Consider the following 13,608-nt stretch of genomic DNA (forward strand, 5'->3'; position numbering starts at 1 on the left):
TGTGCACACGTGGGCCTGGATGTATAGAGAACATGTACTAGTGTAAGGTGAGCCTTGTTTGCACTGAGCAGAGAGCTCTGAGCACACCCATTATGTTCTTTGTGTGTATATGTTTTTGAGTGTGTATGTGCACACGAGGGCCTGAATGTATATATGAGCTTAGTTGAGGTCCCTTTTGTTTGGGAACTGGGCCTCATAGGCATGTGGTCTGGAAAGTCAGAAGGTCTTAGTATACCTTAGGGACAAACACAGTCTCTTCCCTCACCATGACCCTGTGCCAGTTACAACACTCATAAGTCTGTGAGTAATCCACACACTTCAGCTTTGCTTCTGGTTTCCAGCTTTGGTGAAACAAGGACAAAAAACTCAAACTCGAGCAAGCCATCATGTTTAAGAAGCCAAGGGCCCTGCTGAGCTAGTGTAGGCAGAGGCTGCTTATTTGTTTCCCAGCTGCTCAGACCGAATAATCACACAGAAACTATAGTACTTACAACCTTGTTTGGCTAATAGCTTATGCATATTTTTAGCTAACTTATATCTTAAATTAACCCATTTATATTAATATGTGTATCACCATGGTAAGGTCTGGCTGGCAACTGGCATCTTTCTCCTTCGGCAGCTACATCTCTCTGTATCTCTGTTCGGATTTCTTGCCTGGCTTTACTCTATGAAGCCATTGGCCAAAACAGCTTCTTTAATAACCAATGGTAATAAAACATATTCATAGCATACAGAGGGGAATCCCATGTCAAGCTAGAGCAGGACCTTGCTTTAGGCAGAAGGAGTAGAGGAGCTGCTTTTCCACTGCCTGCCACTCTCCCTCCTTGGCTGGTGCTTATGCTGACTCAACAAGGAGATTACAGGCACTGAGCACCCTACAACATACTGAGGAGCACTCCCCTCTGTGCTGAGTATCCCACTCAATGCTGAGCAGCATGCCTCTCTGTGCTGAGCACCCCATCTTGTGCTGAGGAGCACTCCCCTTGTGCTGAGCACCCCACCCCATGCTGAGGAGCACTCCTCTCTGTATTGAGCATCCCTTGTGCTGAGCACTTCATTGCATGCTGAGGAGCACTCCCTCTACTGGGCACCCCACCTTGTGCTGAGCGCTCCTAAGTTGGTAAGTCCTTAACCACCTTGCACTCTTCCCTTCTGATCCTACCTCAGATCCAGGAGCTGCAGGCCACAGCAGGCCAGCATGGGGATGACCTCAAACTCACCAAGGCCGAGATTACAGAGATCAACAGGTTGATCCAGAGGATCCACTCAGAGATAGGGAACGTGAAGAAACAGGTGGGTTCCATGCAAAGAAGCAGCACCAGGGTTTGCTCAGCACCAATCTTGGGGTCATCATCAGGTAGGACAGACTGGGCTGTGTGGATGGGCACAGCATTCTACACGCATAGTACATGCTGCAGGTGCTGTGGGATCCACTGGGACTAGGGTCAGGTGAGGCCCCAAAGGAAGTTCCATGAGGACATGAGATCTCTCCAGGATGAAGGGCAGAGGGAGAGGGGAAGTCAAGGAAAAAGTGTTGCCTCTAGTATAGGGAGGGGCCTGCCTACCTGGAGCAACAGGCAAGGGTAGCTTGGAGCAGAGACGCCATAGGGTAGGAGATGGCAGTCAACTTCTAAGCCAGGCAGTGGGCCATGAATGCCACTCTTAGGTTCCAGCATTGCTACAGGAAGTGTCACCTGTGGTCAGCTTTAGATGGAATGGGGAGGGAGGCAGTGACCTGCCCTGGCCTTAGCCCAGAGCTCTGCATAGCTATGGCCTGCCTCATGGTGTCGTGAGGTGGGAACTGTGCCCACTGTCCTCCCCTCTGCGAGCATTTGATGGAAATCTCACTGGTGCCACGCCTGTGATTCTGAAGCCATCATTTGTGGGTACGGAAACCAGTCAGGCATTTGAGAGCCCCAGCCTCTCAGGCAGGTCAGATTTTCCCTATCCTCCACCTCTTCAGTCTGCACACGAATGTGAACACGCGTGCATGTGCACACACACACACACACACACACACACACACACACACACACACACAAAATTCCTGTGTTCATTGTGTTTATGATCCCTGGATGAAATAAGAACTTATGGATTTTTATTTAAGACTGATAGACATGTGTGAAAATGCAATATTAAAGATACTTTCAGTAACAGCCTGGAGTCTATTTGATGCAATTCTGTATGTTCACAGCTGGGCAAGAGTCCCAGAGCCATCTTAGTTCAAAGCCACTGTGGTGAAGCCTGGGCCCCAGTGAGGATGTGGAATTGTTTTCCCTACTGTCACTTTTTAGATCCGTTTGCCACTGTGTTCAGCTGTCAGGGAAGATCCTTTGTGGGGACCCCTGTAATATCCATTTCTTGTTGTATCCTCTGAGACTCCTAGCCACGGGGCTCATCTCTTCTTCTCTCCCTTCCACTGAGGAAGATGCCCACCGAGTCTCTCAGTGTTTGCGGTGTTTGAAAGGATCGGCTGATCTCACGTCCTTCCAACTCAGCCCTTCCTAAGACTCAGGCTTATGGCATTCCCCAGTTTACCCTGCCAAAGAGCAGAGGGCAGTTTGACCAAATTCATGTCACCCTCCTGCCTGACTGGGCCTCTCTGGTCCTGAGGATGAGCTCTGATTTCCCATGGTGAGGCCGCTTGGTCCTGGGAGTCTCCTCCAGGCTGAGCCACTCATTGAAATTCTGTGGGTGTCAGCAGATCTGTGGGCTGCTAATCAGAGGAAGTGACAGCTGAGGAAAAATCTAGGTCCTTTTGGAGTCAGGACCTGCTATTTCTTCTTCATAATGAAGCAAACTTCGATAGGAAGGTGGCACCCAAAAAAGAATAGGCTGAAATTTAGACCTTACCAAAGCCTTAGCAGAATGACTAAAACACACTCAAACTAAAATACTCAAGAAACCCCCAGAGCCCTTACACATGTAAACACCCAACCCTGACCCCAGCAAGATTCCTAACTCATACTGTTTGCCATCTGCAGAGCCTGCCAGTCATGTAAATGCCTCTCTGAAGCCTGTTCTTACCCCTTCGTAAGAGTCTTTGCAGAGTGGGCAGGGTAGGCTGCAATTGTGGTAGATTTAGTAGGCAGGCAGAGTGGGCAGGGTAGGCTGAAGTTGTGGTAGATTTAGTAGGCAGGTACTTTGCCTAGAGTAACTTACGAGATACCATTTCTTCCTCAGGATTTATGGGCACTGCTGAACTGCAGCCATGGGGAGACTTTCATCCAGACTGTCTTTAAAATCTAACAGCTGATGGTTTCAAATCAAGTGGGCAGGGCCAGGGGCACATACCCAGAGAGCCCACCTTCTCTATGTCCTCCTCTTAGGGAAAGATGCTTATGTTTAGAGGCTGAGGCATGGGTGGTGGAGGTAAAGGGGGTGAGGTTCCTGGAGTCACAGCAAGATAGATTCAACCTCCAGTGACCGTCCAGCGAGATCCTAAAACATTTGTTACCAGTCAGCGTCAGGAGAGGAGGGCTGATCCAAAGTGCTCAATCTGTCTGTTCTTCAGTGCTCCAACCTGGAGACTGCCATTGCTGACGCTGAACAGAGAGGCGACTGTGCCCTCAAGGATGCCCGAGCCAAGCTGGACCAGCTGGAGGGTGCCCTGCAGCAGGCCAAGGAGGAGCTGGCCCGGATGATGCGGGAACACCAGGAGCTCATGAATGTCAAGTTGGCCTTGGACATGGAGATCGCCACCTACCGCAAGCTGCTGGAGGGCGAGGAGAGCAGGTGAGTAGAGCAGTTCTGAGCAACAGTCATCTTGTCAGGGAAACTTGGCTTTAAAAGGAAGCCAAAGAAAACTGGGCTGTGTCTGGGGCCTACAGAAGTGAAAGCACACAACAAACAAAGGTGCTTGCCTTGTGCTAGGGGAGACACAAATTATACAGCAAGAAGGACTGACTTGTAAAACCCCTAAAAGGTCATGGGAAAACAAGCGTCAATGCCACTAATATTAAAAAGTGTTCCCTGACTCTTCATGGTTCTTGAATGGGAGAGGGACAGGAACTCTCAGGGTCATCCAAGTTTGAAGTCACTGTGGCAAAGCCTGAGCCTCAGTGAGGGTGTGGGACCGGTCTCCCTACCGTCACACCACAGAGCAGAGTTCCCCTCAGAGGCAGCTCAGGAACGGGCTGGGGTTGGGGCTTGCTCTGATGGGAGAGACTTAATCTCAGAGGTGACCACGTGAGTAGATGGGGTGATTGTTATGGTGGGTTTACCTGTCTGTTCTCTCTCTATAGGATGGCTGGTGAATACCCAAATTTCGTGAGCCTTTGTGAGTATCTGCATGTCTTGGTATGTCCTTGGTTACCTTTTCAGGAGCCTAGGTAGCTCCGATTCCACGGCACAAAGTATAGATTGGAATCCCAGGGAGTGGGATGAGGATGAGGTTAAGGATAGAAAGGCAGAGGGGTCTGGCTTCAGTGAGAGGCAGTGGCTGGAGAACGATGCTGAGATAGGAAAGAAAGCAGTCTGGTAGTTCTTAACAGCAACGTTCCGGAAGAGGGCTGCAAGTGATGCTTACTGGCAGCTCTTCCCCTGAGCCCAGAAGGCGTGGCCATCCTCCTCCCCATACTTCTGCTGATATACAGACCCAGACCACTTGCAATAAAGGTCGGATATTCGGGGTTACGTGCAGATAAAATGAAGCAATGGCTATGATTGGTGCTTACAAAGATACCTTGGTAAACTAAGAGGAAGAGGGAGCAAGCAAGGGAATGGCCAGAGTGTCTCCATCACGAAGGGCCCTGACCAGGGTGTAGACTAACAGGGCGGGGTCTCCTGTCATCCTTCTCAGCTGTCATTAGCAGTTCCAATGCGGGACCAGGAGGTGCTGGCTTCAGTGTGGACTTCGGTTCCTCGAGCAGTTACAACTACAGACCTCTGGCCCTGGAGGTCAAGACCAAAGGCAGCTGCAGCAGCGAACTCAAGGATCCCTCAGCCAAAGCCGCAGGCAGCAGCTGTGCAACCAAAAAGGCCTCCAGATGACAGATGGGGGGTGGTGCCGTGACGAGGCTGTGGGTCTCATTCTTCTGCTTTTTCCTCGGGTCCCTTTCCAAGTGGGGAAGTGTTTTCTCTATCACTGAAATCCCAACCCATCCCTCAGCCCTGTTTTCCTCAGTGCAGGGAACTGTCTGTCTGGTGCGGGAAGGCCTGTCATGGACTCTCTCAGTGGCCTCTCTCCCACTCCCATTTACTGTGGCTGACTCACATGTAGAGATGAAGCACAGACCCAAGATGTTTCCCTTCAGCCAACGGCAAGCCCCCCTGTTCTGTCTTCTTCAGCCTTTGCTGTCAAGGGACCATCCCTTTTTGTCCTTTGATGAGGATTCTGTCTAATTTTCTACCTCTCCTGCAATAAATGATTGACCGATGACATCATCCTAGTCTACCTTATGTTGCTATAATGGAATACTTGAGATAGGGTGTAATGGTTTGAACTGGGAATGCCACCCCATAAGCTCATGCTGTGAGTAACTGGTCCCCAGCTTGTGGCATTGTTTTGAGGTCTGTGGGCTCTGTAGAGATGGGACCTGGTTGGTAGAGGTAGGTCACATTAGGCCTTAAAGATTGTACCTACTCTGGGCACCAGCCTTCTCTCTACTTCGTGCTAAGACACCATCTGAGGAGTCTACACAACAGGCTCCAATGTCATGAGCAAGTCTGATGGACTGTAGCCCTCTTGACCCATAAGTCAAATCCCCCCCAACAAAGGTCTTTCTGTCAAGTATTTCAGCAGGTGATTTATAAAGAACAGAACTTATTTTGGCTCACAGTTCTGGAGGTAACTGAGAGCATGGTTACCAGCATCTGTCTATCTTCTGGTGATGGCCTTGTGCTGGGTCACAGCATCGTGAAAATGCAGTCAGGGGAAGTGGGAGTGTACAGGGGGAGCCTGTGTTCAAGGACAAGCAAGGGGAGATGTCAGGCCCACTTCATAACCTGTTCTAGAGACACTTAATCTAGTCTCCAAAGAAAGCCATTAGTCCAAGCATAGGGCAGTGTCTCCAAGACTCAGTCAAATTCCAAAGATCCCACCATGGAATCAAATTTCGTTATGAAATAAGTGGGATCAAGCATGAACAAACATGTCCCTTTGGTTTTCGGTGTCTCTGTCTTGCCCGAATGTCAGTCTTACACTGGCCTAACTTTTGGGGGATCTGACTCTTGCTCTACCCTGGACAATCAACCACACATGGTCTGTGCCATCTGGTTCCAGCCAGGTTTGCATCAGGTGCAGCTGATCCTTTAAACAGTTGAGATTGATCACTGCTGTGGCTGCAGGGAGGGCTCAATGTTTCCCATGTTGTCATGTATGAGATGTGTGATATCCCCCCCCCCTGCAACGTGGAGACATAGGATCACCAGAGCCTTAGCAAGGCTTGTTACTCAGCATCTTTAACACCCTGATGTTTCTCTTGCTTTGTCTAGAGTTGTCCTTTCTCCCCCAAAGTGGCCCCACTTTATTCTAGCTTGTGCATGTGGAAGCTTCTGGATGTATCTGTTCCCATTGTGTGCACAAAACCGTGGTGACTTACGTAACAAGTATTGAGTGAGCCATTGTCTGGGCACTGGGGACACCAAAGCAAATAGCATAAGCAGAGACTGGCAGGGCTCACAGTCTACTGGGGACAGGAAAATCCAGCACCAACAAGGCAGTGTGTGACATGTCATCATGGTGTAGGAAGATGAGCGGTTTGGGTGATCTTCATAGGCACTTGTACTTCTGCAAGAACGCTTATTTCTCGGGTGGTCAGCCAACTGATTTGAACACAGTTCTCATGGGCAGGCCTGTCTTGTTGAAGGGTGGCATTCGGGGTGCCTATGACCTGTCTTCTCCTATGTGCCCCATCCTCCCTTGTCCATCAGCCATCACTTGGCAGGCCAGGCTCTTCACGCCCAGGCCTTTGAACTTTGGTCCTTTTAATTGTCAGTTGTGGTCCAGTACAAAACTGTGTCCTTGTAAAATGGGCTTACCCTTTACTCTCCTTTTTCTTTCTGTATACCAGTAACTCATTTCAGCCCTACCGGAGCATTTTCTAGGGAAGTAGCGTAGCTCACCAGGAATCACATAGTGAGGAGGAGCATCGGCGCACATCCAAGTGCAGTGAGGTCCCAAGTCTGCGCTCCTAGTCCCACACAGCCATACTTGCCAGAGAGCTCACCATGGAGGACACCCACTGCTGTTCTGATCTCAGCTGTGCATTGTGTAATGAAGACACTTTTTAGAGAAAGTGTTGCTAGGTAATTACATCACTGTGCAAACGTCAGAGTGTGCTTACACCCACCTGAACAGTGCAGCTAAACCCTTGTTAAGTGGCCAGCTGACCCCACAAAGAGCTGTGCTAGACACAGCTGCACACAGCTGTTTCTGGGGTGCCACAGCACATAGTGTACCCACACAGAAACCATTCATCTGTCGTCTTGTCAAGCATTGCTGTGGCTCATAAGAGTGTGAGCTGGAGCGTTTTACACGTGGCAGTGCTGTAAGTGTGTGTGTGGCAGCCTTCCTGTGAACATTCAGTCCTACCCTGTGCTTTGGTAGCTAGAGCATTATAAAGCGACAGGAGTTTTTCAGCCTTGTTTTCCCACTATGGGACCTGGACATATAGTCTTGCTGCTTGCTGAATATGCAATGTGTTATTGCAGGATCTGGCTGATTGGTAACTTCGTTTGGAAAGAGTTTTGCTAAGTGACACTGTCCAATTTGGAACATCCTATGTAGCTGGCCTTTGACTTGACATGATCTTCCTGTCTCTGCCCCCAGAATGCTGCGATTCCAGGTTCTCAGCACCACATCCTGTCCACAGGACTATACTTGAGTTTGTGGGAGCTCTCTGTGTTTGTAAGATGTGTATTAGGGTTCAGCCCCCAGGAGTACGGCAGCAGCGGAACCTGGTGGATCTGGACTGTGGGCTGTGATACTTTGTGTCCGTCTCCTCAAGAGCATTCATTCATATTCATCGAGGAGGTACAAACCCTTCCGGTACCTCTTATCTGTGCATACACTGCCCTCTGCCAGCAGATCCTGGTACTGCACCTACTGTGTCCCTGAGTAAAGACTACAGCGAAGCTGGGGGATGATCCTGGATCAGGCCAGTGCCTCTCTGGAGGAGGGGCTGCTTGACTCCCTGGCCTGCCTAGACTGGTCCCAAACTCTGAGTTGCCAGGGCCCTGTCTCCTGTCTCCCCTCCTCCTCCCTCCCTCTCCTCTCACAGAGGGAGAAAGAGGCAGTTCCCTCTTTCCGAACCTCCTCACCTCTAGCTAGTTAGCTGTTCCTTCACACAGCTTCTCATCAACAGGTGCCTGAGAACCTTGGTGCTGTGTCAGAGGTCCTGGGAGTGTGGGAGGCCTGTCACTCAGCAGCACCCCCTCCTCCAAGCCCCTCTGGCACTGCATGCCAGCCCCAGTCCTGGCTACAAGAGCAGTCTTTGAACAATTGTTTCTCAGAGCAGATAAATCGGGAACAGCACTACTAACAAGGCACAGCCAGTGCACAGCAGAGATGTACAGAGACAATCTTGGAAGGCTTCCTGGAGGGGTATGTAAAGGAAGGCTAAGAGGGAGCTTTGTAAAGATTTTGTAGGTCTCCAGGACTCACTGGACTACCTGCCCTGATGTCTGGGTGAAAGACAATTCCTTTGCAGTGTCCGTCATCTTCATCCTCTGATTTGGCAGCTATTTCCAGCACCTCCAGAGCTGAGGGTGCACCCTAACTCCTCCTGCCTGCTGAAACATCCACACCATACCCCCTTAGGAGACTCACTGCCCAAACCCTTCTTTTTGCCTCCTACCATCCATTCCCCAAGGCGTGGGATTTTAGATCTGGATCTTTGGGGTTCCAGGCCCTTCTAGCTGGACCTACAGATGAAGCACCAAGTGCTAGGAGAAAGCCAGCTGAGGACCTGAACTGTAGCGTTCCGGTCTAGAGGGGGCAGGAGCGCCATTCAGGTGGAAAGGGCACACTGCAGCCAGCAGTGAATTTCACGCCTGGCATTTGTTACTTTGGCTACTAATGACTGACATGGGCAGCTCAGTCTGCAGGCTTTTTATTTGCTTCTTTCTTCACTTTTGCAGTGGGAAAAAGAGAAAGAATTGGTGAGAGAGTGAAATGAGTTCAAATGTTCAAAGAGCTGACTCCATAACTAGTGCCTCGCAAGCCTCGGGCAAGCAGTAGTTCCGTGTTTCACCAAGGTGTGCCCACCAGGGGGCTTCATTCCAGTCCCTGCTCCATCTCCACTGCACTCTCCTCGGCCCCAGAAGTTTCTTCTCAGGGCTCCTGGCTCCTCCAGGCACTGTCCTTCCTCTGCTCGTCACTATTCGGAGAAGAACTGGTGTGGACTTGTCCTGGGGTTCACTGGCTCTCACTCCCCAGTCCCTGGCGGGTGCCGCTCTCCCCGCTCAGCTCAGCTACGTCCTGACTCCTTTTACAAGCTGCTTCCTGAGCTGGCGGTGGGCCTCACAACTCTTAGCCAGTCACAAATCTCCACTTGCTTCCTTGGGACCCCGATCTCCAGGGAAGGGAAGACTTAGTTCCCTGGTTATCTGCCTCCTCTGCCATTGCCGTTGGAAGAGTGGGTAGGATTTTTCAGCTTACAATGGGAGGAGTTGATGTGGCCCCGGGTTTCAGTTGTCAGCATCTAGTGACCTCAAGCACTACCTGCTCCAGCCTCTAATTCTACGCCCAGTTTTCTTCTGTGGGGATGGGGCTCGGGTCTCTCACTGTACAGAGACAGGGGATTTCCTGAAGTCAGCAGGTGGACCGTCCCTTCAGTGCCATTCTGGACAGATGTCAGTGTTTATGAACTCTGAGGGCTTGGTTCACCTTCTGTTGCCAGCCTTGGTGTGCAGCCCCCATCTTCAGTCTCAGCTTCCCTGAGCAGGCCTTTTCAGACCTGATCTCCTGCAACACCCTTAGTTTTTCCTTGATATCTTACTTTTGTGTTTTTCCTCCCAGTTCTCACCTTGTCATGTGTTTATCTGGTGCCCTGTACCTTGGGCCTACCCGGGGGTGTCTCCCCAGCTCCCATCCACTTCCCGATTCTATTTCCAAGTCTGGCAGGCTCCATTATAATGTTGGTCCAGAGAGGGAGCTGGCCATTCCCTCCACAGCTGAGGCACGTGTCACCACAGGCCTGGCCCACCACTCCAGCACCTCCCTAGGGATGAGATGGGGCAGAACTTCTTCTTCCTGTTTGGACAGGGATGGTAGGAGATAGAGAGCATGTCATTAGTGATGACTTGGCTTAATTACAGCCCGCAGCAGAGCCGGGCTTGTTTACTCTGCAAATGGGCGAAGGAAGAGGTGGCTCAGGCATCAGACTTCCCAGACATGATCAAAAGATCAAGGCTGCTCCCTCCCCCAGCCCTTTTGTTCTCTGAAAAAGAATCATACCAAAGCTTCTCTATGAAGGCCAGAGTAAGAAAGGACCTTACACACATGTCTCCGAGGGACTTAGGGTGGAGTTATTGTGGGACAAAGAGATGGATGAACCAGTGCCTGAGTGGGGCCCCCGTGGTATTTTGGAACAAGCGAGGGAAAGAAATCTCATCTTTCTCAGAGCAAGACTACACTTGCCCTGGACATTCCTGAGAGCATGTGAGCAGGGAGAAAATGCCTGTGATGGCCGGGCAGGCGGTGGGTGGGGCTGTGCAGGCCTCGGGGAGCTTTCCTTTTAGAGGGGGGAAGAGCACTTCATCTATAACAGAGACTGAGGGTCTACACCAGTAATTAAGGCCGTGGATGTAGGAGCACGCGTGGGAGGGAGAAACAACTAGGAGGACCTGAGTGAGACCGGGGCAGGATTTTCTGAAGTTCAAGGATATCCAGACTGGGAAAATAAAAATGATTCCATAGTCAGGGCTCCTGAGCCAGAGCCCTAGTGAGCTTGGATGTGCATTCAAGTGGTCATCATGGTCAAGATTCCTATTTCTCATGACCACGAGAGGGTCAACACGTTTTGTGGTATGTCCCCATTTAGTGCATCATGGAAATGTAGCTATGACCTGAAACTGCTGGTCTTTCCGAACTTTCTACAATGCCCTTTGGAGGGGGGGAGCGTGGGAAAGACACCTTTCTTTCTATCCACTTCCACCAGGAGTCAAAGGCCTTTCTCTGCAACAGAGCATTGATGTTCAGATGATTAGCACCGAGGCATTCCCAGGAATGCCCTGAAGTCCAGCCTCCTGCAAGGTGTCTCTCTTGGCTCAACTAGGTAGCTTTACTTTACAGAACGGTCCCAGTCTTCTCATCTGATCTGTACCCAGGGTTCCCACTCACTGCCCCCTCGGCCACTCCCTCTCTAACTTACCACCTGGCTCAAGAGCCCAGATCACGCGTCCCTCAGAGCATGCGCCTTTGGCCATAAGATTGAATCCACAGCAGCTAAAGAATCTCGTGTTAGGAAGGTGATGAGCTTGGAGAGGGAGCAAGGCAACAACAGGAGGAAGCTGCCCAACTAGGGGTCAAGAGGGCGGAAACAGGGCTCTCTGTGCTGAGGATAGTCAGTGGGGCTGGATTTCGGCACTGCACTGGTCTGGTATGGGACAATGAGAGACTGAGAGCCAGACCCTCTCTCCAAGAATGACCTTGATCTCGGAATCTTCCCAGAGTGGCTGTTTGGGTACAGGGACAGATCAAGGGGTTAGAGGAACGTGACCTTCGTTACCCCCTGCAAAGCAGGCAGATGTGACCTCAGCTTCATTCCCTTGGGGCTGTTATGCTGTCCCATTTGATGCTCCTTTCTACTTTTCTCTGGTGCATGTACTTTCAGGATTGGATTTTTTTTCTCTTTCAGTTTATTTATATGATGGATTACATTGATAGATTTTCTTTTGTTTTTTTTTTAAATTTATTTATTTTTTAAGGATTTCTGCCTCCTTCCAGCCACCGCGTCCCATTTCCCTCCCCCTCCCCCTCCCCCCGATCAAGTTCCCCTCCCTCATCAGCTCAAAGAGCAATCAGAAGGAGAGGGAGCACGAGCAAGGAACTCAGGACCGCGAGGGGTGCACCCACACACTGAGACAATGGGGATGTTCTATCGGGAACTCACCAAGGCCAGCTGGCCTGGGTCTGAAAAAGCATGGGATAAAACCGGACTTGCTGAACATAGCGGACAATGAGGACTACTGAGAACTCAAGAACAATGGCAATGGGTTTTTGATCCTACTGCACATACTGGCTTTGGGGGAGCCTAGGCAGATTAGATGCTCACCTTATTAGTTCAGGATTGGATTTTTGTTTTCCCAGAATATTCTCTATCAACATGGTGACAGATTAGAACTCAATGGACTCAGTTTCTTTGAGACTCTCTAGGGTCCCTGCATCTCCTGAAGTTCTCAGGCAATGCCGAGCCTACTTCCAGCACAGGCTCTGTGAGATTTCCCTGGAGGTTCCTGTGTGACTCTACACTGCCCACAGGGAGAGGAGGATGACGTGAACAGCCCACTAGCTGCACCTTACAGGCTATCCAGCCTTCTAGATCCCAACTCACACCAGAAAGCCCAACCTCCTACAAAAAGCACACTTGAAAGTAACTAGTTGAAGAATCCCAATTTCAACAATAGCTGTGTAGTGGGCTGTTTCCTCTCAGAAGAACATGACTTTTGTCACCCAGACACAGAACAGCTCTGAATACCCACAGAAACCTCAGGAGGTCAGGACTACTGACATTTTCTCAGAGAGAGGGAGGTCACAAAACCCATGACAAAAGACACTCAAAACACATTGACACCCTCATGAGGTCATTATCTGGTCCTCTTTCTTCAGCATTCCAGCTACTACAGCATAAGAGGGAGCAAAAGACTGTGCTGGGCTTTTTTCCAGTGTTACAGGTGCCCACCCTGTATTCCCAACGGTAACCCCAAAACATTTACATTTGCTCAGCTAGACTTGACAAACTCTCATTTTAGGCTGTTGGCCTCTTCCCTGTGTGGGACAAATAGATCTTGTTTGTCATCATAATTGTTATTGTTGAGTGTGTGTGTGTGTGTGTGTGTGTGCATGTGTGTGTGTGTGTGCATGTGTGTGCATGTGTGTGTATGTGTGTGTGTGCGTGTATGGTCTCCGGGACAGATAGTTTGTCTGAGTCACTCATTGACACAGGCAGGTGGAGGTAAAACTGCAATAGCCATCACAGAACACACTCCACTTACATCTCTTCTGTCGCCTCCAGCTTGGACAGCTTCCCTTTGAAGTCTAATATCCAGTGCACACACAGTAGGCCCTCGGTCCCATACCCATCGAGTGACTCAGTGTCTCCAGGCTTTAGAGTCTTACTACTCCAGTGCACTTATGGCGGGAGGGGGGTGGTGAAGATGGCCATGAGCAACTGAAGGGTAGCCCATATGGTTCACGTGCGTGGGGGAGGGGCCGTGTTAGGCCGGGGGTGGGGTGGGGGGGACAGGTAGAGGAGACCCTTAGGCCAAAGCTGATTCCAGCACTGCATCTTCTAGGAGTCAGGAGGGCACCTTTGTCTCTACACAGACAAAGTGTGTCTGTCTTGGTCACACACACACACACACACACACACACACACACACACACCCCAATAACAATGGCAATGACAGCCAAGATCTATTTATCCTGGCAGGGAAGGAGCCAGT

The 13,608-nt window shown here is 50.4% G+C and overlaps 1 protein-coding gene across 2 annotated transcripts in view; it reads left to right on the forward strand.

Annotated features, from left to right (window-relative positions):
- Positions 1 to 4,992, forward strand: part of LOC101998879 (keratin, type II cytoskeletal 72) — a 10,175-nt gene extending 5,183 nt beyond the window's left edge. The window contains exons 6-9 of one of the 2 annotated variants that reach the window (XM_005353843.2): positions 1,168 to 1,293; positions 3,515 to 3,735; positions 4,245 to 4,279; positions 4,802 to 4,992. In XM_005353843.2, coding sequence (XP_005353900.2) covers positions 1,168 to 1,293; positions 3,515 to 3,735; positions 4,245 to 4,279; positions 4,802 to 4,992 — 573 coding nt within the window. The remainder of the gene's footprint in view (positions 1 to 1,167; positions 1,294 to 3,514; positions 3,736 to 4,244; positions 4,280 to 4,801) is intronic. The other variant, XM_013348656.1, reaches the window with a different exon arrangement.
- The last annotated feature ends 8,616 nt before the right edge of the window (positions 4,993 to 13,608 follow it).

Source organism: Microtus ochrogaster, chromosome 15 (assembly GCF_000317375.1).
Source record: "Microtus ochrogaster isolate Prairie Vole_2 chromosome 15, MicOch1.0, whole genome shotgun sequence".
Classification (NCBI taxonomy): domain Eukaryota; kingdom Metazoa; phylum Chordata; class Mammalia; order Rodentia; family Cricetidae; genus Microtus; species Microtus ochrogaster.